The sequence below is a fragment of the Nanorana parkeri genome, unplaced genomic scaffold (assembly GCF_000935625.1).
Source record: "Nanorana parkeri isolate BGI_ZX_2015 unplaced genomic scaffold, ASM93562v1 scaffold397, whole genome shotgun sequence".
Classification (NCBI taxonomy): Eukaryota; Metazoa; Chordata; class Amphibia; order Anura; family Dicroglossidae; genus Nanorana; species Nanorana parkeri.
In genome coordinates, this window is record NW_017306665.1 from 410,231 (window position 1) to 434,365 (window position 24,135).

The following is a 24,135-nucleotide window of genomic DNA, read 5'->3' on the forward strand; positions in this document are numbered from 1 at the left end:
GGGAGCAATAGCCAGACTGCTATTGGCTATTTTAATTTGAAATAGCCAATAGCAGACTGGCTATTGAAACCCCATCCACTGAGCAGAGAAGCAGACCTGAGATAAAAAGTTGTCTCTCCGTTCCGCTCCTCTGCTCATTGGTTGGGTGCAATAGCCAGCCTGCCATTAGCTTTTGCAATTTGAAATCGACAGGGGGGCGGGAGGTTGGGCACCGGGGTGAGTGGCACCAGCCCTGCATGTTATACATCAGCATTATATTTTTCAAAAAAGCTCTACCTAATACTTAAGCTCCAGTCAGTAATTTTGCCTAAGCTGAGATGATGTCATGCTTGGTAACACAAATTGCTAATCAGCCAATTACATGGCAGCAATTCAATGCATTTAGGCATCTAGACGTGGTGAAGACGACTTACTGAAGTTCAAACCGAGCTTCAAAATGGGGAAGAAAAGGGGAGTTGCTTTGAACGTGGCATGGTTGTTGGTGCCAGACGGGCTAGTCTGAGTATTTCAAAACCTGCTGATCTACTAGGATTTTCACGCACAACCATCTCCCGGGTTTACAGAGAAAGGTCCAAAAAAGAGAAAATATCCGGTGAGCTGCAATTGTGTGGACCAAAATGTCTTGTTGATGTCAGAGGAGAATGGGCAGACTGGTTCGAGATGATGAAAAGGCAACAGTAACTCAAATAACCTCTCATTATATCCGAGTTATGCAGAATAGCATCTCTGAATGCACAACACGCCAAACCTTGAATCAGATGGGCTACAGCAGCAGAAGACCACACAAATGCCACTCCTGTCAGCTAAGAACAGGAAACGCAGGCTACAATTCGCACAGGCTCACCAAAATTGGACAATAGAAGCTTGTAAAAACGTTGCCTGGTCTGGTGAGTCTCTATTTCAGCTGTGACATTCAGATATTAGAGTCGGAATTTGGCATAAACAACATGAAAGCTGGAAAAGGGGGTCAACCCGGTACTAGCAAGGTTTACCTAATACAGTAGCCGATGAGTGTATATCACTATGTAAGGGTTTACTTAAAGCCCATCTCCAGGCAATCCAAAAACTTCGCTTGCAGTGCTAGTTTAGGCTTAGGGGACCAAAGTAAACCGTTTTACTTACCCGATCCTTGCTCCACTAGCGGTCATCACTGACTTCTCTACCTTACGCTCCAGCTGGTGTTCTGTCCCTCTGCATCCTATTGTCTAAGGCAGGTCTGTGGCTTGTGCATTAGATGCAATGATGTCAGTGGTCCTCAGACCGCCGAAAGCGACGGGGAGAATAGTCCTTGGGGAACAGTCTAGTAGCCCAGTGGGAGCAGGGATCAGGTAACTAAAACCACTTTTTTCTGTCCCCCTCAACTATTAATAAAAATGTCTCTTACTTGTGTATCACTCGGCTGTAGATCCTCCAATCATCTCTGAATTGGTGCTGACACTGTCCTTCCTTATGGAGGGGGGCTACTTTTGTTCCCCATGGTGGTCCCTGTGTGTGTTGTAAAGTGGCCACCGTTCCAAGCTTGCTCCCGTGATGGACTACAACCTCATGTTTAGTTTACTAATTTGTATTGAAATTGTAGTCCATCACAGGAGTGAGCTTGGAGCGTCAGCACCAATTCAGAGATGATTTGAGAATCTACAGCCGAGTGATACACAAATAAGATACATTTTTGTTAATAGTTAAGGTACTGGAATGTATTTTTAAGATACAACTCCTGAGTTTAGTGTCTGTGAAATCAATAAGGCCAGTTGGTGCTATCTGCTAAGATTATTATTCCATCCTGTGTGTGTGTGTGTACTCTCCGATTTTCATTAAAAGCATGTCTGCCCCATACATGAAGAACACACCATGGAGTAATAATGGAGTAGTGGTCTTATGTTCCTCTCTAAAATGACAATGAACATCCCAGTCGACAAAGTGGACCTAATGTTTCGCTGCATCAACCAAAAGCGGATCACAGAGTCAGTGAAATGATGCATATTAGTATGAAGACCACTCAAATGTTAGATCTGTGGTGTGAAACACACAGAACAAAAATACTGTACATTGCCCAGCAGAGTATTTCTTTACATTTTTGCCCAAGCACTTAGTCCTCATGTTTCCAAACCGCTCCAACTCTCTCAGCTCGACTTCCCCGAACTTCCTATGCAGTACAAGAACACAAGGGACAGAGCAGTCTTCAGCAGCTGTCATCTACTAGCTTGGAGAAGGGATGAGCGGGGTACAGGGGAGTGACTTGCCGTGCCTGTGTGTTTTATGGGGACACTCGCAGCTTACTAGCACACACAAGGAGGCTCCATTGGACCCTGAACGGAGATGGAGCAGCCCTAGAACAGGATATCAGGGCCATTGCTCAAGGGACCAGCTGATTCTGCAGAAAGCTAATACTTTTAAACATTAAGAAGCAGTGTCCATTGTAACTCAGCATTTTCTGAAATAGCTTAAAGTGACATTAAACCCTCACATTTTTTAACATAAAACAATACTGTAATGTGTGCCTTACTGTAATCCATGGTTGTTTCCCTTCTCTTTGCTGCTCTTCCTTTTAAATCTGTATCTCTTCTCATGCTGGGCAGAACTTCTGTTTTGCAGCAGACTGCCTTGTCTCTGAAATGGATACATGGCGTCTGTGTATAGGTTCACAACCTGAGCCAGCACTACAGGAAGAGGCACTCAGCTGCAAAGGGAAGTTCTCCCCAAGCATGAGAAGACATGAGGATTTAAAAGGAAGAGCAGCAAAGAGAAGGGAAACTACCTTGGATTACAGTAAGGCACACATTACAGTATTGGTTTATGTTAAAAAATCTGAGGGTTTAATGTCACTTTAAAGACCTTTTGACTTCAATATCACTTTATTGTAGATGTAACCGCAGTACCCTCGCAAGACCATAACCGAGTGAGAACGCCTAACAATCCTGATGGTCGAAGACCTTGTTGGCTGTGAGGCCTAAGGAGAACGATGTCAAGAAAGTTTTGTTACAAGTTAGAACAGGAAAACTTTCTCAGAGCGGCTTTGGCCGGGAAGCAGGAAACATTTGCTTCCTCTTCAGGGTGATCATCTGAAGAGACCTTTCTGGTGTTATCGTCACGGCACAGTGGGGTGAATACATAGGTCACTCGGGACATCAACACATTGAGACAGAATTTATTTCTGGATGCATGGGAAGACTCGCAACTTTATTTAAACCTCAACAAATCTGTACAGAAGGACTTTCAGGAGAAGTAATTCTTCCTCGGAAAGCTTCCTTTAATATTTATTTGAGAGGGAAGAAATTCCATGGAAACCTCAGGAAGGATGACATGATGCTTGCATGTGCACTCTTCCATGCATTTAAGAAGATTATCTGCATAATTTTGCAAAGCCATCATTTCTGTGCTAGTGCATACCAACGACTCCTACTAACCAAAGTGTCCATGATGTCTGCATACTCTACACATAAATGCCAGTTTCTCTAGCCCTGTCACCAGCCTGTCAATTCAAACTGAACCTTGAGGGTCTATTCACAGCATGGCATCCCTTTCAGTCCTGGTGACAGTGGTCTCGAGAACAAATGGAGTTAATCTCCCCAGTGAAGTCCCATACAGTAAGGGCTCTGAACCCCTCTTCACTCTATCCAAAACTAAGGCTGGATTCACATTTCCACGTTGTGGACATCACATGTAACCTGCATTGCAGAGCCTTCCTATTTGAATGGCACCTCAATGCATTTAACCAACACGCTTGCATTGTAGCACGCCACAACGCACAGTAGTGCATTACTTTAAAAGAAAAAAAGGGGGGGCCATAACTTCCAATTGTCCCTCATTTGTAACCAAATCCCTCTATCCCTCTTTCCTCAGTCGTCCATCTTTTTTGGTCTGCTGTACAGATATCTCTATCTTTTAGCAAAAGTGTTATTCAGCACTAAAAACATTTATCTGATCTCTTTATTATCTCTGGATCGCATGTATGAATTGCTGGTCGGTGCTTACCCAACGTGACCCCATCTTTTATATTTTACCAAAAAAATTGGGTAATGTATTATAATGTAAAAAAACAAACATTTTTTCAAAATTTTCGATAATTTCCCCCTAATATAGTAAAAAAAAACCCAGTGGGGATTAAATACCTCCAAAAGAAAGCTCTATCTGTCCCCAAAAAATGGTATAAAATTCATTTCAGCACAGCGTTCGATAACTGAATAAATGTCAGTCAAAGTACCGCAGCGCTGAATACTGAAACATGGCCTGACCAGGAAGGGGGTGTGAACATCTGGTCTTCAAGTGGTTAAAGTTAAAGTCCAGTTAAATGTGACAAACTACAACTCTGTATTTCTAAGAAAAGTTGAATCGCCTTTGCAGACAGACATTGTAAAATACTTTCTGAATCCTCATGAAATTGGGTAACGCTCAGATCGTGGGTTCATTGAGTGGACCTTTAGACTAGGGCTGGACAAATCCTAGGAGCCAGGTAGCCAATGTTTCTTAAACTATTTAACTGCTGGTGCCCAACTTTTGAGGTTTTCCTTAGTTGTCATTGGAGCTGGCTACTAGATTGGACAGACCAGCTTTTGAATTCTATGTTGGTTCTTCCACTCCTGCTTTAGACTTTTACCAAAGTTGCATTTTTTTGGGGATTGTATTACCAGTTGACTTTCTCTGTCATGTTAGAAATAGAAATATGGGAACCACCATTGTTGGCTTGCTTTTAAAGTTTTGTGCGCTGGGTTTTGTCAACCTCTTTCTGGAATCACTACCTGTTAGCAGGGGTGGAAAATTAATATGGAATTCAGGAGCCGGTCTGTTCAATCCAGGAGCCTCCAGGTTTTTTATGAGCCAGCTCCATTGACAACAACTAGGGAAAACCCTTAAACGTCAGTCAGGAGTTCAGCTAAGAAAGCAGAGTCTTTAATTAGCGTTATTTGTATTATTCTATTTTTATCCCCTTCACGACCCATGGGGGGATAATTCCATAATGGGTCCTTTAAGGGGTTAAACCAGGGGTCTCAAACTCAATTCCCTCGAGGGCCACTTGACACGTTTTTTTTTTCTCCCATGGGGGCCGTTCTCCAAATGTCATACTTTAAAATAAAATTTAACTATATGGGATATGGTACTACGGACCCTAATACACACACAATAAGGCCCCATTCATATCTGTAGGTTTAGGTGCGATTAGGGATTCCTGCGTTGGCAGGAATCCCTAATCTGGCGTTTACAAGCGGCTGCTGTCGCCCATTCAAGTTAATGATCAGGTGACAGCAGTTGCACGTAAACTCCGGCACACCGCATGTAATGATATGTGATATTACATTTGGTTAGAAAACACTCTCCCTGAATACACAATCATTGCATATATATATATACAGTGGGGCAAAAAAGTATTTAGTCAGCCACACCTAGTGGCGATTGGTAAGGTCTGCTTACTAATCAATCGGCCAGCGTTCAGCGAAGACGCCGGCCGAAAGGATCCGAGTCCCGCCAGAGAAGCAGCTATGCCGTCATTTTGCCGGGCTCCACTGCCCCTCCTGCGGGCCCACGACCGGCGGGAAGCTGGGGAGGAGAGCGGCGAACTTCTGTTCACCGCTCTCTTCCCCTCTCTATGGACCAGGACCAGGAGCGATGAGGATTAGATCAGGAGCCAAGCAGTGACTGGAAGTGAAGCCCAGCAAAAAGCTATTAAAGTGCGATCTGCACTTCAATAGCTTAGTTAAAGTGGAAAGGTGACAATAGGGGTCTTTTGGACCCCCAGTATCACCTTAAAGAGGATCTGTCACTGCCAATATGCTATCACATGGGGGGCTTGTTAGCCCCCCTATATGATAGCAATTAAAGTAAAGTAACAAAAAAAAGTTTAAAAAATATTAAATAAAATTTAACTATATGGGATATGGTACTACGGACCCCGATACACACACAATAAGGCCCCATTCATATCTGTAGGTTTAGGTGCGATTAGGGATTCCTGCGTCAGCAGAAATCCCTAATCTGGCGTTACAAGCAGCCAAGCAAAAAACAAAAAAGGCCTTGGTCCTTAAGGGGTTATATACCCTCTCTTCAATAGTTTCCGTTTGTTTTATTGTGTGAGGGGTTTATGTGAAATCTGTAATAGGAGAGGGAATTATGTGTAGCTGGGGAACATGAAATGTCACGTCAGGGTGTTCTGTTACAATATTCTTGTTGCTACCTTTATTTGATTGTTTAGGAGCTTTACTTGTAATCCGAGTTCTGCATTTTCTTGGAAATGAAATGTGTTGCTTTCCATGTTTTCATCAAGCTCTACCTGTTCAGGCAAAACCTGCTCTTAGTTATTTCACAATAATGTTCTTTCTTTGCTGTGTATGTCTAACTTGAGACTGGATGTATTCAGAGATGACCTCTGTTTAAAGCTGAACTCCAGGCAAACTGCTAAATAGTACAAATAGAACACATATATGAGAGCTGTTTTACCTGCCAAAGGATTTGTATTTCTGGCCATCCAGCCCTAAGTGTTACACAGCTCTGCCACACAGCATAGCCCTGTCTGGCAGGGAAGGAGACCTGGTTGTTCTCGGCCACAGTTACATTTACAGATCTTGCCCAGCCTGCAATTTGTCTGCTCCTCAACATGTGACTGGACAATGAACAGAGAAGCAGCAGACTGATGAGCACATTTTCTGTCACTCTGCTCTCTCCACCTCTGATCTGTCCCGCCCTTCTCTTAAAATTACACTAAACTCATGCGTTAAATCTTAAAAATGCTTTAATAATTCAAGTACCTTTAAAGGGTTTCTAAGCCCTCTTGTTTTTTTGCATATATCTACTGCTAGCAAGCAGTAAATATATGCAAAAAGTTTTTTTGTTTTTTTTTAAACGCTTTAACAGCAGTTTAAACTTACCCCGTCTTTGCCGCACGCTCCCTTCCGAGAATCCGAAACTGCTCAGGCAGCCGCAAAGCATCTTAGGGCGGGCGCATGCGCAGTTCGGATTTTCGGCCGGGAGACGAGGAGAGACGCAAGGTAAGTCTATGGACGCATACACACGCAAGCAGACACCGTGGGACAGGAAGTGCCAGCAAGGACAGAGAAGTCAGCGCTGGATCGGAGACCCGCCGCAGCGCTGGAGAGAAGGCTGAAAAGGACAGGAAAGAAGAGGAAGATCGTATTAAGAGACATTACTTAACCTCCTTGGCGCTATTCGCGAGTGTAGCTCGGGGTTACTTCTCCATACCCTGAGCTACACTTGGGAATATCACATTGTATTTACTTACCTTGTCCCTCGAGCCGTGCGGTGTCCTCTTGCCGGCGCCGGCATCTCTCTTCCGAGTTCCGTCCCTTGCGAGCGTACGCGTCGCACGGGGGCGGAACCAGCGGGAGATTAGAAAAAAAAAAAACAACTGAATAAATGAAAAAATAAAATAGCGAAAAAAAATTGCGCCGAAAAATAACGAAACTGAAAAGAATCATACCACCAGGGAGGTTAAGGTAAGACATTAACATTTGGGTGAGGGAAAAAAAATTGACTTTAATGTCACTTTAACTATTAGCAAAAATGCATCTTATTTGTGTATCACTCGGCTGTAGATCCTCAAATCATCTCTGAATTGGTGCTGACACTGTCCTTCCTTCTGGAGGGGGGCTACTTTTGTTCCCCATGGTACCTGTGTGTGTTGTAAAGTAGTCACCGCTCCAAGCTCACTCCCGGGATGGACTACAATCTCAATACAAATAAGTAAACTAAACATGAGATTATAGTCCATCACCGGATTGAGCTTGGAGCAGTGGCTACTTTACAACACACACAGGAACCATGAGCAACAAAAGTAGCCCCCCTCCAGAAGGAAGGACAGTGTCAGCACCAATTCAGAGATGGTTTGAGGATATACAGCCGAGTGATACACAAATAAGACATTTAATAATAATAATACATGTTCGCTAATAGTTTAAGGCATTTTTCAGATTTAACTTTAGTGTCACTTTAAACTGCATACCGTAGACAGCCTGCTTTAATAAAATTCTCCTTCTTCTGTCTCCCTTAGTACAGTGTTTTCCCGATGTTTGTACCTCTAACATTCATGTATAATTCAGCAGAATGGAGATAGAATGTAGTTGGGCAATATAAGTAAGCAGTAGCAGTTGAAAGGTATTTTCTCAGACCTCATGACTGTATTATAATTGTCAACCTATGTTCTTAAAAGTAGACTTGTCTTGAGAGAAATACATGTAGTGTCATTGTAAACCTCTTGCTGAAAATCTGCCTGTTGCATACTTACCAACATTATTGTGCTGGATCCTGGAACGCTGTTACCTCTGCCCACAGTCCGCATTCTGTCAGCCCATTTTCTGCGTGTGTGCGCACAAATCATGCCCACTTTTCGGTTGGCCAGACCTTGCCTCTAAATATACAGTAGCCATCATGCAACTTACTGGATTGGTCCCACCCAGACAGACCACCATCCCTATAAATATGCAGGTATTGGCCATTCACTACTCTGATCCCCACCGTTAATGCCTTTTTGAGTTACTGTGCATTTGCAATAACTCAAATAAGGTTAATGCTGTAATCTCTGGACACAGCACTGGCGGGATAGAGGGTCAGGATGCTGGATTGAAAACACGAAGCGCACAGCTCACCCCTATCGTGCGTCCCCGCAATCCACATTCGGTGCACGGATGACTCTCTTCCGGAGTAATAGGCCCAGAAACTGCACACGATAATCTTCCAAAGAAATACAAAATGTATTCCACATGCATGTGTACAAAGCACAACCACAGTTGTTGTTCAGGATACTCGACTGTCCCGGCAAATCTGGGAAAATTGGTATCTGGGCTGTTTTGCCGAGCTACAGTTTTCAGCAATTTGAGTCACTGATCCAGAACAAGCATGCGGATCAGTAAAGTGGAAATTTAGAAGCCCTTATCTGCATACTTATTCTAGGGCATTGGTGTCACCAGTGGTTGCTGTGATTTAGAGAGGTAGCACTGCACTGCTGGCATTGCCATAAAGGGGATCGGCTGAGGGTAAGCAGGGAGAAGTTCATACTCAACCAGGTAATGCATTGCATTTTCATGCAGACATGACTTATACAGCTTCCAAATCAGAATCCCTATACAATTGCATGATGTGTGAACTCTTGATATAAGACTATACTGGCAGTTTTGTCTGAGTTCACTTCAGGTTCCTGTTTGTCAGGAGCAAGTCGTCTGTGTGTGTGTGTGTGTGTGTGTGTGTGTGTGTGTGTGTGTGTGTGACAGCCTGGCGCCTCTAGCTGTACACATTCGATTCCCGGTGAATTCGGCGTGTTTATTAATTGGACTGACTACTTCTTCCTTCCTCTGTTAGATAAAAGGAAGACGCTTCGCATGAGAAGGATGATGTGCTTTTTCCTAGCCTTTCCTTCTGTGTTGTTTCAGAAGCCAGATTGAGTCATCTGTACCCTAACAGCCATCTCCTCCTCCTCCTTACCTTTTGCATTGTCAGTTACTGTATAACTGAACAGCCTTTTTTAACGTTTGAAGTAAAGTTGTTGCATATTCTTATCAATCAGTAAATGAGCTTTAAAACAAGCACTCATTGACCACTGTAGTGGTAATTGCTGGGAAGGGGGAGCAGGGTGAGCTTAGCTGTTGTTAATTGCTGGGAAGGGGGAGCAGGGTGAGCTTAGCTGTTGGTAATTGCTGGGAAGGGGGAGCAGGGTGAGCTTAGCTGTTGAGAGAGAAACTAATTGAGCGCTTCTGCTTTGGAATTTGAGGATTAATTTGCTCCACAGTGCCTGCAGCTGCCGAGGGGAATGAGACCTGGTTTTAAAGCTCACTTTGTTTTTGTTAAGAAAAGCCATTGAAGTGTGCTCGCTGGAAAGATGGATAGCAGTAAGCAGTCAGGGAATCATCTCCCTAGTAACAAAGTAGAAATAAGTCAGGGAGGTCCACCGTAAGAGGATGTGCTAGCTAATACTAATAATATTGGACGCCTCATAATATATGCTCATAGGCAGAACATTAAAGGGTTTATAAACCCTCCGTTTTTTTTGCATATATCCGCTGCTAGCAAGCAGTAGATATATGCAAAATGTAAAAAAAAAGCGGTTTAAACTTACCCGCCTTTGCCGCGCGCTCCCATCTGAAAATTCGAAACTGCTCGGGTGGCTGCAAAGCATCTTGGGGCGGGCGCATGCGCAGTTCGGATTTTCGGCCGGGAGACGAGGAGAGACGCAAGGTAAGTCTATGGACGCGTGCACCCGCTTGCAGACACCATGGGACAGGAAGTGCCAGAAAGGACAGAGGAGTCAGCGCTGGATCGGAGACCCGCAGCAGCGCTGGAGAGACAGATGAAAAGGACAGGAAAGAAGAGGAAGATCGGATAAAGACACATAATTTAGGGTAAGTGCTTACACGTACATTGGGGGGAGGGAATTTTTTTTTGACTTTTTCTCACTTTAAGTTATGTCTAAAAGAGCTGATAAATTCACTTTAAAGGCCCACTATGGAAAACACACAAATACTTCACTTAGCTGACTTGTGTATTCAAAAGATCTTAAACTATTGTCTAGGGACCACCAATATATCAGGAGCGGATGCTAAATGCTTCCTGTAAGCTATCTCAACATTCTGAAGGCATAGCTTTCATTGAGTTAAAGTGGATGGTAGGCAGATGGAGTTCAACCTTTGTTGCCGGACTTTCCCTTTGGTACGGCCGAGATTATATTTAACTAGCTATAGTGCTAGGGGGAACCCTAAATGAGAAAGGCAAATAGTGCAGAGAGGTTTAAAAGAGGGAACGGAGGGAATAAATGACAATATGTACAGTATGTGAGTAGAAGAAGGAGCTGAGCGATCCCCCAGCATCTATAGCCACAGATTACTCATCTAATCCAGTCCACCATGGTGTCAACACTAGAACAACATTCTGTCACTTTTGGCCATAGTGTCCTTAAAGACCAACCCCTGGTCCTCCTTTTTCTTGCCTTCTTCGCACTCTCCTGTTGCTCTGGGAGGTCCTTGTTGGATCTTACAAAGGGTTATTGAAATTGTGGTATGCCTCACATGATAGTGTTGCAGCCAGACAATTGGCCACTAAGCCATATGCCCCTGTATACATAAAAGAGCTGGGTATTTTGTGGCGCATCCAATGACATTGTGGAGCACAGGGAAGGACATATAAATCTGGAATATGCGCGTTTGCCGCGCATTTTGGGTGCAGCGCGTTTTTTGCCTGCTTTTCAGTCCACGTAACGAGCGGCAAACGCGCGTTTCAGAAATCCCGATAACGAGGGCAAATGGAGACGCGCTGAAATACGCCCGAAAGAAGCTCCGGTAGTATTTCACGCGTTTTTCAGCGCTTCGATCAGCGCTTAAGAACGCCCAGGTGGGAACCATGCCCATAACAAATAATGGGATTTCACTGTTTGAGCGTTTTACAGGGATTCGATCAGCGCTGTAAAACGCCCAGGTGTGAACCCAGCCTAAAGAGTCCCTATCACTCTGCCCTGAAAGGCCACATTAGGTTGCACATTAGGTTGTTGAATTGTAGGGCGAAAACAGAGCTTCTGATCTAAACACGCACAAACATAGTAAAAACATATAAAGTACATGCAGCCAGAGCCCCCGGGCTATAGTGCAAGAGTGCTCTCCATTTCACCCCCTTGTCTTTATAATTTGCACATGTAAAGAGATTTTTTTTTTTGTTATTTTGTAATTCAAAACCAAAAAAGATATGTGCATCCTGTTACATAAAAAAAGATTTTTGCATAACCTGTAAAATAAGATATATAAATAATGCTACTTCCTCACTGAGTCTAGATATTCATCTCCTTTATCCGTTCTCTTGACAGGCATTCTGATAAGCTCCTTATTTGTAGAAGTTCCTACCGTAAACCATAATTTCTCAACCAGTGCTGCGTGAACCCCAAGGGTTACTTCTGCCTGTAAAAAGTACATTTAGAATGGCAAAAATAATGTTTTAACAAGCAGTGCTTTTATCTATAACATTGATTTGAGTTTTTAATGACATTAATATTATTATTATTATTACTACAGGTATTTACAGGTGAAACTCGAATAATTAGAATATCGTGCAAAAGTAATTGCAGTTCCCAAACCAAGTACTGAGTACATATGCATGCTTGTACTTTTCAGAGGTCCGATATTGTTCTATGTACAATCCTTGTTTTATTGATTGCATATAATATTCTACTTTTTTGAGATTGTGGATTTGGGGTTCTTGGGGTTTTCATGAGCTGTAAGCCATAATCATCACAATTATGACAAATCACGGCTTGAACTATCTTGCTTTGCATGTAATGAGTCTATCTCATATATTAGTTTCACCTTTTAAGTTGCATTAGTGAAATAAATGAACTTTGCACGATATTCTAATTATTCGAGTTTCACCTGTATGTACCGCCAACAATTTACGCAGCACTTTACATACTGCACATTCACATCAGCCCCTGCCCTCAAGGAGCTTACAATTTAAGGTCCCTATCTCACATACACAATTAAGACAGCAGCCTACTAACCTTCCAGAGTACACACAGGAAACCCATGAAAGCACAGGGGGAACAATGCAATCTCCTTGCAGATAGGCAGAAGTGCTAACCACTACCCCTTTGTGTTGCCACTTAAAGGACAACTTCACTTACCTTCAGCTCTGCTCCCAAAATTTTCACTGTGTGTTCCCCACCCTATGCCGCAGAGCCTTTGCAAAATAATAGTCCTGGCAGAGGGCATCTTCTACTCCACTTTCGTTCTGCTCGCTCCATTTATTCCTGTGTCTTGAACTGTACTGCTCTGGGAGTGTGGCCTCCATGAGTACAGACCCAAATATAGGAATGAATAGGCTAGGATCTGGATGTGGGTGGGACTTTTTTGTGCAAAGGCTTTTGGGTGCCAGTCAGGACTACAAAGTGAAAATATTTTTGTAGGTGGCTTCCACTGACGGGGGTGGGGGAAAAAATTTAAAGGACAGCTTGACTAGTAATGTTGACCTTTAGAACTACCATTCACGCCGTGTGTTGGGTTACATTACTCAACGAAGACCTAAAGCAATGATAAGCTGAAATCCATTCACGCCATGTGTTGGTTGCGTTGCTCAACAAAGGGCCAAGGCAATGATGAGCTGAAATCCATTGCTTCATATAGGCCCAGTTTACAACAACGCTCTGCATTAGTGTGCGCTGAGTGTCACTTGAAAGATGTTGCATTTTCTGCATATCAGCACATCACCGCATTCAACCAACACGTCAACACAAGCCAACTCATATGCGTTAAGTGCACATCAATGCATACTAAAGGCAGCTCAATTGGTGCGAATCCAGATTAAGAAAACAATTGTGAACAGCTAATGAGTACACATATTTATGCACCTATGCCAAGGTTTATGTGTGGCAGGGAAATGCGGGCACATTTTTAGAAGGAATGGCATTGCATTTTTCTAGATTTTGCTGGGTCTAGTCGGTCACATTCCTTGTGTTTTTTTTCTTCTTGCATTGCTGTCAGTGAGTACATTATAAACGCTCGGCAAGCACATGACATGCCTTTGAGCTGTTTTTACCACCACGGCCAAGTAAAACCAACATTATTTATAAATTGCGATTTGCTCTGCTGAAACACCATGTTAAACATGATCCAAATTTTCCTGTAAGCTATTTTGAAAGCATGAATTCCCAGGTTTTACTTGCTTGTGACATTTATGTACTGAAGTCTTTAAAGTACAAGTTTACTGTGGTCTTCAAAAACCCTAAATGGGTTCCCTCACCCCCTCTTATCTAGTATGCCCCTGCATAGATCTCAGGTGCAGGCAGACCTGACTCAAACCATCTCAGCTCTTCTATTTATCTCTATATAACCTGTAGTTACGCCTGCACATTGCTGCACAGGCGTCTATCCGAAAAGTGGATGTAGACCCTGCCTGACTTGGGTGGAAGGCCAAGCATTGAGAGCGGGGTTTTGGTGGTGGCCTACTAGATAGGAGGGAGGGGCTGGTGGAATCTATAAAAGGTTTCTAATATAAAAGTGCTCTTGCAATGTTAAGTGAACCTTTACTCCGTTTAAAAAAATAAAAGTCCTGACTGACAGCAGACACCAAAGGATGCTTTTATTTGGATTCTAGTATAGGTTGTCCAAGTCATTCTATGAGATTTGGTTATTTGTTATACCTTGACTTTTACTTTACAGAGTTTAAAATGGAATACAGGTTTATCTTTGCAAATGAAATGTTAACAATAACCCATTATGAAATGTCAGTACGTACTGACTGCATTCTGGTGTTGTCAGTGGACCTGTGCCAGGAGCTCATTGTATGCTGTCATAGACTGGCAGCCGGGTTCCCCATCCCTGACTGTTCAAACACCATGTGCATCCATTTGAGGAAGGTCAGATGTTGGCTTGACACAATACGTCCTGGAAATTTTTTTTTATTTTTTTTTTAGACGTACCATTTATGCTATAGTATACTATTAAATAAACCTAAGCTCAGTTAATCATTGCATGTAACAGTTCTGATCGTGATGCAGTTTTGTAAAGGCAGATGGGTCCAGGTTGAGGTTTGACAGGAAAACTTGCTGTAAACAGCAGTAAAAAATGGAAAAAGGAGGTCAGAATCTCTTTATCCTCTCTAACAGGTTTGTCTGCCTAAAGTAGGGTATACACGGTTAGAATTTTGAACAAACGTTCCTATGAAATATCCCATGGCAATGTTTGATACTGGCATCAGAAACTTGCCGATTGTCGTTCAAAATTTAGTTTAATTTTTATTTAACATTCGATTTTGGAATCTATGGAGTTTCCAAGCGAAAAACCACATTCACTGTTATAAATTCCTTTGATCAAAGAAACATTTTCCAACATGTTCCTTTTGAATTTTTTCATTCCTGTGGTCGAAAATGATAGTCAATTTCACCCCATTAACGATCAGAAAGTAGAGATGCACCGAAATTTCGTCCAACGAAACAAATCGGCCGAAAGTACTATTTTGTGGCTGAAATTGCAGTACAATGGTCATTTCTCTCCTCCCTGCTCGGCGCTGCTTTGTGTCCCCTCTGACACAAAGCAGCTTCCAGCGGGGAGGAGAGAAAATGTCAGGAGGCCGAGCAGGGTAGGGAGGAGAGCGCTGTCATCATTCTGTATCACAGGAGTAAGGGCTGCCCTCCTGGGCGGCGGAGACCGCTCTAAGCTGTCCCGGGTGGCTGAGCCAGCGGTGCGGGGGAGGACAAATGCGACCGAGCTCTCCTCCCGTCCCCGCTTGCTCTGCCTCCTGTGACAGTGAGTCAGAATGAAGAACTGGTACAAGCAGTCAGTGATCAGTGTTCGATGAGTGTTTGTAAATAATTGAGGACATAGTATGTTTACTGTGTCCCCAATTATGAATGAACAGGAAGTACTCGACATCACTTCCTGATCATTCATGATTGTGGGCATGGTAAACATACTATCTCCACAAGTTATGAGTGAACAGGAACGCTCAGTATAGAGGATTCCTGTTCATTTATATCAGGGACTGCAGAAAAAGATTGAGGACTTCTCAATCTCTTTTTCTATTTTAAAAGGGAAATATCAGGGGTCTGTTTAGACCCCCAATATTTCCCCTAAGCCCCTAACAGTAAAGTTAAAAAAATATGAAATAAATAAATAAAATATTTAGAAAAATGTAAGAAGGTTAGGCAAAAAATGCATTTCCGGTTTCGGCCTCACAATTTTCTTTTTGGGTTCGATTTTGGTTTCAAAATTTGGATTTTGATTTCAAAATTTCATTTCAGTACTTCTATCAGAAAGTCAAACAAACGTTCCAAATAAATTTTCGTTTGTTGGATATTCTAACCCGTGTATACCTTACTTTAGAAAACTGGAATTAGGTTAGTGGCACGCAGGACTCCTTGTGGAGTTTGTCAATAAATGATCGCTATAGTGTAACAGCTCTCTGCTGCCGATGGGGTTTCAGTGGAGTCCCTGAGAGAATCATCTTGTATGTACTGAAAGGATGAGAGCACCAAGCCATAGGGATTGGTCCAGATATGAATTTGTATTTGTCTCACTAAACGTAGTGCCAAGAATGGACAGCCAACACGTTTCAGGGGTCACACAAATCACCATTCATCAAAGATTGGATTCATTGTGTTATAGCAATCTGCATGGTTGGTTAATTCTTTATAAGCTGCAGTTTAAAGCTCACTCAGCAAAGTTGTCTGGTAGCCCAGTGACCAGGCAACAGAAGTTGTAGATTAAGATGGAAATATATATTTTTTAGTAGTATTAAAAGAGAAGTAAAGCCAAACCTTTTTTTAGCTTTACTTCTCTTTAGAGCCCGTTCACACCATCTCACTGCAGCGATGTGCGATACAGTGCCATTTATTCAGTACGTCGTGCTGTTATTATGCAGAATAGTGCACTCCATTACAAAAATAGCACATGCATATTTTTGGTGCATTAGGCAGAGTATTAAAATGAATGGGCTGGCTTCATGCAATGCATGTTAAAGGAGAATTATGAGGCGAGTGATTTTCGCTCAGCCTCATACTCTGAGCCGACCTGTGACAATGAAACTGTCACTGGTCGGCTCAGTAGATCGGGAAGTGAGCGAACACATACCGTCGCTCGCTCACTTCTCAATCTATACGCTAGTTTGTGTTCTCCCGTGATCCTTAGGAGAACTATGGGGAAAAGCCCTGACCCCATAGTTCTCCTTTAATGCACTGTGTAAACATATTCTGACTCCGATTGTTGTATTAATGGTTTATCCCTTGCTGAGACCTCTATGCCTGGCCTGTATAGGCAGATATAATCACTGCGGACAATCCTCATCAGATAGCTGAACTCCCCAAATACCTTTTCATCCACGAAGAGCTTTATTGCTTGCCGCAGGGTTACAACAGGATACAGCAGATGAATGAATAGATGGTATTTGAAGGTCGGAGATAGTAATGTTTCCAAGCATGCAATGCAGATTAACATGTGGTCATGTTACTGTTAGCCATGACACTTGTGGCTAGTACCAACAAGAAAGGGGAAATACATCACAGATGGGAGGGAACACAGAAAAACATTGTGCAATAATCCGAATGACCACAAGATGTCAGTATATGATTTAGCCGTATAATATGAATGAGCAAATGGCCTAAAGGAGAACTATCAGGTGAGTGTTTTTCACTCACCTGATAGTTCTAGCCGACCTGTGACAATGAGACTGTCACAGGGTCGGCTCAGTAGATCTGGAGGTGAGCGAACACATGCCGGTGTTCGCTCACTTCTCAATCCTGTCACGGCTCTCTGCCGTGACAGGGAAGGGGATGGATTCCCCCCTCCCGCTCCGCCAGCGCTGACTGGCGGAACGGACGGGGGAGGGGGCTGGTACAGCTGGCTCTGCCTCTAGATAGGCAGAGCCAGCTGTCACTCACGCATCTGGGCGGATCGCGACATCGATGTCGGGATCGGCTGCGGCGTTTCAGTATACTGAGCTTAGGGTGACGGGAGGACGCTAGTTTGTGTCCTCCCGTTACCCTAAGGAGAACTATGGGGAAAACCCCATACCCCATAGTTCTCCTTTAAGGAAAGTTAACTATATACATTCTCATAAAATATAGAGGAAAAGGAAGGGTTTTTGGAGGGGTGTAAATGACCATCCAAGAGAGATATGTTAAAATAAAAGTTCAAAATTTATTATATTAAATATTGATACATTCATGATTGAAGACAAACACATTAGAATAAAACAGATCCCTGCAGAGGATATGTTTATAAATACATGGCTTATATGTTACTGAAATTCATATGGTCCAACATATCAGGCAATTATTCATTATTATCCAAGTGTGGTTACATTCATGTATAACAACATATTGTCCTAGGCGTAGCTTATCTTAAATTCTCATGTCACATTTGTATGTATATTAACTATGACTATGAATTGTCATATGTTATACAACTATTGTGGCAACACATAACTTGTGTTGATGCTTGTGTACTGAGGCAGTGTGAACAGGCCCTTAAAAGAAGCTTTTGCTATCTTCCATAACTGTGAAACGGTAACCCTTGTTGTGGCGCTACCCCCAGACTGCAACGGTTATCTGCTCGTTTTGTCTAGGGAGCAAAAATGAAGAAGATCTACTCACCTGATCCTTGGTCCCGCCTGGCTGCTAGAACACTCCTCCCTAGAGAATAATGAGCAGTTAACCCCTGCAGTGTGGCTGTTAACGTTTAAAAATCCTCTTTAAAGCTCATTAAGGCCCCTTTCATATGGGTGCTTTTTTGTTTTGATCGGCAGGGGATCCATGCATGCATCCCTTGCTGATCGGAACAGATGCCACCATTGTGTTTTCCGCGTCCACCTGTTTTTTCCTCCATCTTGTGATGGTGGAAAAAACGAAAATGTTGGTCTGATCCGTCGAAGCCGAATGTAAACAGATGCACGTCCGTTTAGATATGGCTGTCCATAGACTAACATCGGGCGGGTCAGGTCCACCTGACCAAACTGAATGCTGTCAAGGTTGTCAAGAATATCTAACAGGGTTATTCACAAAGGGGTGAAGAGTTTGGAGAAGGCCAGAGAAGGGAACAATCTAGGACAGGGGTCTGCAACCTGCGGCTCCGGAGCTGCATGTGTCTCTTTCATCCCGCTGCTGCGGCTCCTTGTCCAGGGGCAGAACTACCAACGGGGCCTGAGGCTGTGGGGGGGCCCAGTGAGGTCCGCTCCTGGCCCCCCCGTGGTGGAATATGCGGCAGTGCAGGGTCCCTGGGGCCCCGCACTGCCAAAGGGCTTCTCAGCAAGGGGCGAGTCCTATGACTCACTCAAGTGTGTGTCACATGCCCCGCCCCCTGCAGTGCACACCATCTGGCTGTGATTTTGGCTGTGAGGCTTGGCAGGCTTAAACTGACATTAAACCCTCAGATTTTTTTAACATAAAACAATACTGTAATGTGTGCCTTACTGTAATCCAAGGTAGTTTCCCTTCTCTTTGCTGCTCTTCCTTTAAAATCTGTATCTCTTCTCATGCTGGGCAGAACTTCTGTTTTGCAGCAGACTGCCTTGTCTCTGGAATGGATACATGGTGTCTGTGTGTAGGTTCACAACCTGAGCCAGCACTACAGGAAGAGGCACTCAGCTGCAAAGGGAAGTTCTCCCCCAGCATGAGAAGAGATACGGATTTAAAAGGAAGAGCAGCAAAGAGAAGGGAAACAACCATGGATTACAGTAAGGCACACATTACAGTATTGTTTTATGTTAACAAATCTGAGGGTTTAATGTCACTTTAATCTTGCCCGGTTTTATGGGGTGGAATGTGTGACCACCAATAGGTCAAGCATTCCAACGTTTTCTCAGCTGTTCCAGGGCAGATCGGCATCGCAAATCGTATGTGCAGGAGAACTGATCTGCCCTGTTCGGTCCTGAAATGTCACTTCTATCCGATTTTGTGAGTGGGGTGGAATGTGAGATCGCACTCAGTCGGATAGAAGTGACATTTCAGGACTGAACAGCTGTTTCGGGGCAGATTAGTTCTCCTGCACATATGATTTGCGATGCCGATCTGCCCTGGAACAGCTGAGAAAGCGTTGGAATGCTTGACCTATTGGCGGTCACACATTCCACTGCCGAAAAAGTGGGCGGGATTACATTGAAATGTGTGACTACGTCACCGGTCACACATTGTAATGTAGTCCCAAACTTTGATAGAACACCGCCATCAGGGGGGAGGGGGTACGGCCGGTACCCATGTGAGGGGTCTGGGCAGCCTGGGGGGCCTCTTACATGAGTATCAGCTGTACCAGGGGTGGAATGGCAGAGGTGACGGGGGTGGGGGAGGCCGGGCCACAGCAGCAGCAGGTAAGAGGAGTTGGAAGGAGGTACAGGGAAACAAGAGACCCCGGTGACCAGCCCACCTGAGGCCCTGCGGAGCCTATCATGGAGAGTCTCAGATGGGCTGTGCAGGATCTATGGTGCGCTCTGCAGGGTCGCTCTCAGGTCCAGAGTCCAGTGCGTTACTAAGCCCAGGGTCCAGTGCGTTACTAAGCCCAGGGTCCAGTGCGTTACTAAGCCCAGGGTCCAGTGCGTTACTAAGCCCAGACTCCTTGCCTTAGATACTGATAAATTGCTTCTTTTCACTATATTATACAAATGAGGTCCAGAGCAACCTTTGCTCCACCTGTGTGGAAACATACTCCTCGGTGTATGCTACACGTGGCCAGGATCAGGAACTAGTATAGACAAAATTGGCAGTCCACTGGAGCATGTGATAATGGGCCGGAGGCATTGGAAGCTCGGGTGTATAGAGATTGTCACTGTGTCTTCCACCTGCTGAAGGCTTCTTATAGCTGATATTTCATATCTGAGGGGACTGACACTTTCATGTGGTTGTGGGTAAACGTTTTACGTTGAAGACTCCCAAGCACCCAAAAACGTGACCGAATCATTCTTGGCTTGGTTGTTTATTGTGCTAACATTTATATTCCGCAGGCATTGTACAGAAATGAATTCCCTCATTTTCAGTTGTTTGCTGAATATGTTTACATATACATTTATATTGACATCTTACACTAACCATGTGAATCAGCCTTGTGTGATTATTGATGTTTTGCCCTTTTACTTGTATGTGTACTTTGTTTAAATCTGATTCATTTTAATATTCTTTGTTTCCTGTATGCAGTTAAAGCAGAGGACACCAGAGGAGGTCCCAGATTTAAAAGACCTTGTCCAAGAGAAGTACTCTGCCCTGCAGAGCAAAAACACTGACGAAGAACTGAGGCGGAATGATAAATTCATCCAGTTCAAAGAACAGCTCAAAGATCTGAGGAAGCAAAGTAAGGAACTTTTCATTGTGTTGCTTATTTTATATCGCCTGTCGTTGCAGCCATTTAAATGCATTGTAATAAAGGTGTTTGCCACTGTATTCTAACTGTAAACCTTCAGATTTGACATCCGGTGGATCTTCTAACACTATGCCCGTTCTTTGGTGCTTCTCGCTTTTATTTACATTGCGTTAGACGCCATTCACACGGAGCGATTTGTAGGGAAATTTCCGCTCAAAAATCGGTCAATGTCGCTCGTCCAATGTATTTCAATGGAGCTGTTCACATCTCACAGCTCAATGTTGCTTGTCGCTCGAACATGACCTATTTTTCCACTGGATTTTGTGCGATTTGGCCCCAATAGGCTTTGATAGACTGCCAAATGAAGCGCTACGTAGTGCGACTAAATGTGCATTTGTCGCACGGTTTTCAATGCATAGAGATGTCTACGGGACCCAAATCGCGCGACATCCGGCAGGAAATCGCTCCTGTACCTTTTTATGCGACAAGCGATTTCTACCGCGCGGCAAATCGCAAAGGTGTGAACAGCTTCCAAAGACTTGAATGCAAATCTCTGTTTTGTGCAATATCGTGCTGATTTAGCCTAGGTGTGAGCCTAGCCTAAGGCCCGGTGCACACCTGGGCGACACCCCACCGCGCGGCAATCGAATGCGGATTGCCGTCGCTATTCTGCCCATGCTTCTAAACATGATCGCGGCTAAAACTTGTACCTTTTTTCTGCGATACATGACCTGCGTGTTCAGAAGCACGGGCGGAATCACAGGGCGGTAAACCACGCGATCCACCCGGCACGACTTGGGTGGATTTAGAAAATAATGGCACCCACAGCGCGATCGGTGCACACCTGGGCGACTCCTGAGCGCGGAATCGTGCATGATTGCCGCGTGGTTCGGTGTCACCTAGGTGTGCACCGGCCCTCAATGTAGGTCAACTCAAATCAGGATAATTTCTATCTCATCACAAGGTATTAGACTACTAAAACAATTGTTTTTATCACATGCTTTCATTTCTTATGTGCTGGTGAACATGGCAACCACAGCAGGTACCTCTATGTTCCTGCACGCCAGGTCATCTCTCTTTAGTGGCATGAGTGCCTAGCATTTTGAGCATCAAATACTTATTTTATCCAGTTCCCTTAGCCTCAATATTTTCCATTCTTTGGAATATCGCCATGAACTTTTAGATGCAAACAAGATTTTGGATGGTTGATGCCTGGCTCCCTGAGTTTGGCCCATCTAAAGTGAAAGTGGATACAGATCAAAATCATTTTCATCACTCAACCCAATATTTTTTTTTTTTCAGGAAATATGTACTGAGCAGCAAAGGTCACCAGACTGGTTCCTCAAAGACCACTAGAAAACTCCTGGAGATCCTGGGTGTCTCCTGGTTCCCTTGCATCACTCACTGGTCCTCTGCATGGCTTAATGTTTCTACCCTCTAAAACTCACATCACTACAGGAGAGAGAGTGGGAATGTGAGGTCAGACGGAAGAGCCAGTAAAATCTGCAGGGGACCATGGGGATCCTAGTGGAGTTATAATGATCAGAGTAGTTTTTCAGCAGCATGTAATTAAGCTTAAATTAAGCCTCTACTGACCTTTTTAGCTGGATGTACTGTGGAGAAATTCAGCCTCAAAGTTCACAAGAGAAGTAGTGAAGTTGTATATGACTGTTCTCAGCAGCTCAACTCTCCTTCCTTTCCCAATGACAAAACTCCTTCTCTGGGTTTACACGGGTGATTGGTAGTCTGGAAGGCTGCTAAATCACTGGTGGCATGGAGGAGCAGAGTGATCTGAGCTGCTGAGCATGTGCTGGAAGGCGGGTGCAGGGGCAGCTGGGATGCTCAGTCACTACAGGTAGGGCGAAGCAGGCGACGGCTTGAGTTGCTGAGACACTGCTTGGGGTTGCAAGGTAACATAAACTTGATTAGTCAAGGATTTCAGTGCTTCTCCAGGAAACTTTGAAGATGAATTGCTCTACAGTGCCTGCAGCTTCAGAGGATACAAAACTTTCAAAGCTCATTTACTGCTTGTTATGCATATATTAATAAATGGAAGTCCAAAGCCTTTACATTGAGAACCGCTGGTGAAACAGGAAAGGACAAATAAAGCTGAACTGTTTTATTTTTTTTTGCAGCAGATAATGATAGACAAGTTGTATGAATATATGTAATGTGTGAACTGTGATGGGTTTGTATCTTTTTCTAGCTAAGCTTCAAACTGTGACTTTTGCTCCTATAACCCCTTTAATGAGCTATATCTCTGCTTTCGTGTGCAGAATCACTTGTATGAGAGTTACAGTTTACTAGTTGTTGCAACACCATTTTAGACCTTTGATTTCTGTACGCTGTCATGATGTATCGCTGGAAAATGTCTGGCTTGCCAGCATTGTTTTTTTCACCGGATCACACTGAAGAAAGCATGACCAATTTTCATGCCGTCTAATTATATACATTACAGTGCATTAGCTGGATGAGACTCACTCTGCGGACTCTGCATCTAACTGAAGTGAAAGCTTTGTGTGCCAAGAAAAAGGGAAACTATAGTGGGTTTTGGTCAGTTTTATTTTTTTAATATTTGAAACTTTTTTAATTTTATAAAGTGTCTACGCAGCGTTTAGAATTTCCTAAGCTTCTCAATAGTGGTGCACCGAAATGAAAATGTGATAACCGAAACAAAACTGAAATTTAAAAAAATGTAAGGCCGAAATAGAAAATAGTTTTTATTTTAACTTTTTCAAATTTTTCAAATATTTAATATTTATTTTTTATAAACGTTTTAATTTTTTAATTTTTATTTTTTATTAAATATTTTTATTTTACTTTTAGGGGCTTCGGGGAAATATTAGAGGTTTAAACAGACCCCTGATATTTCCCTTTTTAAAATAGAAAAAAAGATTGAGGACACAGAGTCTTCAATCTCTTTTTCTGTATCCCCTGTTATAAATGAACAGGAATTCTCTATACTGAGTGTTCCTGTTCATTCATAACATGAGGACAGAGTATGTTTACTATACAATCATGAATGAGCAGGAGGTGATGTAGATCATTTCCCATTCATTCATAATTGAGGATATCGTAACCATACTATGTCCTCAATTATGTACAAACAGTCAGCGATCACTGATAACAGACTGCTTATACCCGCTCTCCATCCTGACATGGTCACAGCAGGCTGAGCGAGTGGAGCTCAGCCTCATGTGACGGCGCTGGCTGTCTCTGCCCACATACCGCTCTGCAGATCTGTGACAGGAGGCTGAGCGGTGCGGGGAGGAGAGACGCCGGCCGCCCGGAGCGCTCTCCTCCCGCAGCACTCGGCCGCCTGTGACAGTTTCTCTCCTCCCCACTGGGACACTGAGTAGCGCCCAGCGGGGAGGAGAGAAAG

At 43.6% G+C, this 24,135-nt stretch overlaps 1 protein-coding gene across 2 annotated transcripts in view; it reads left to right on the forward strand.

Moving 5' to 3' along the window:
- The window catches only part of NSMCE2 (NSE2/MMS21 homolog, SMC5-SMC6 complex SUMO ligase), a 204,637-nt gene that overhangs the window by 80,454 nt on the left and 100,048 nt on the right, over nt 1–24,135 (forward strand). For both annotated transcript variants that reach the window (XM_018559467.1, XM_018559468.1), the window contains exon 4: nt 20,591–20,744. In XM_018559467.1, the coding sequence (XP_018414969.1) occupies nt 20,591–20,744 (154 nt within the window). The remainder of the gene's footprint in view (nt 1–20,590; nt 20,745–24,135) is intronic.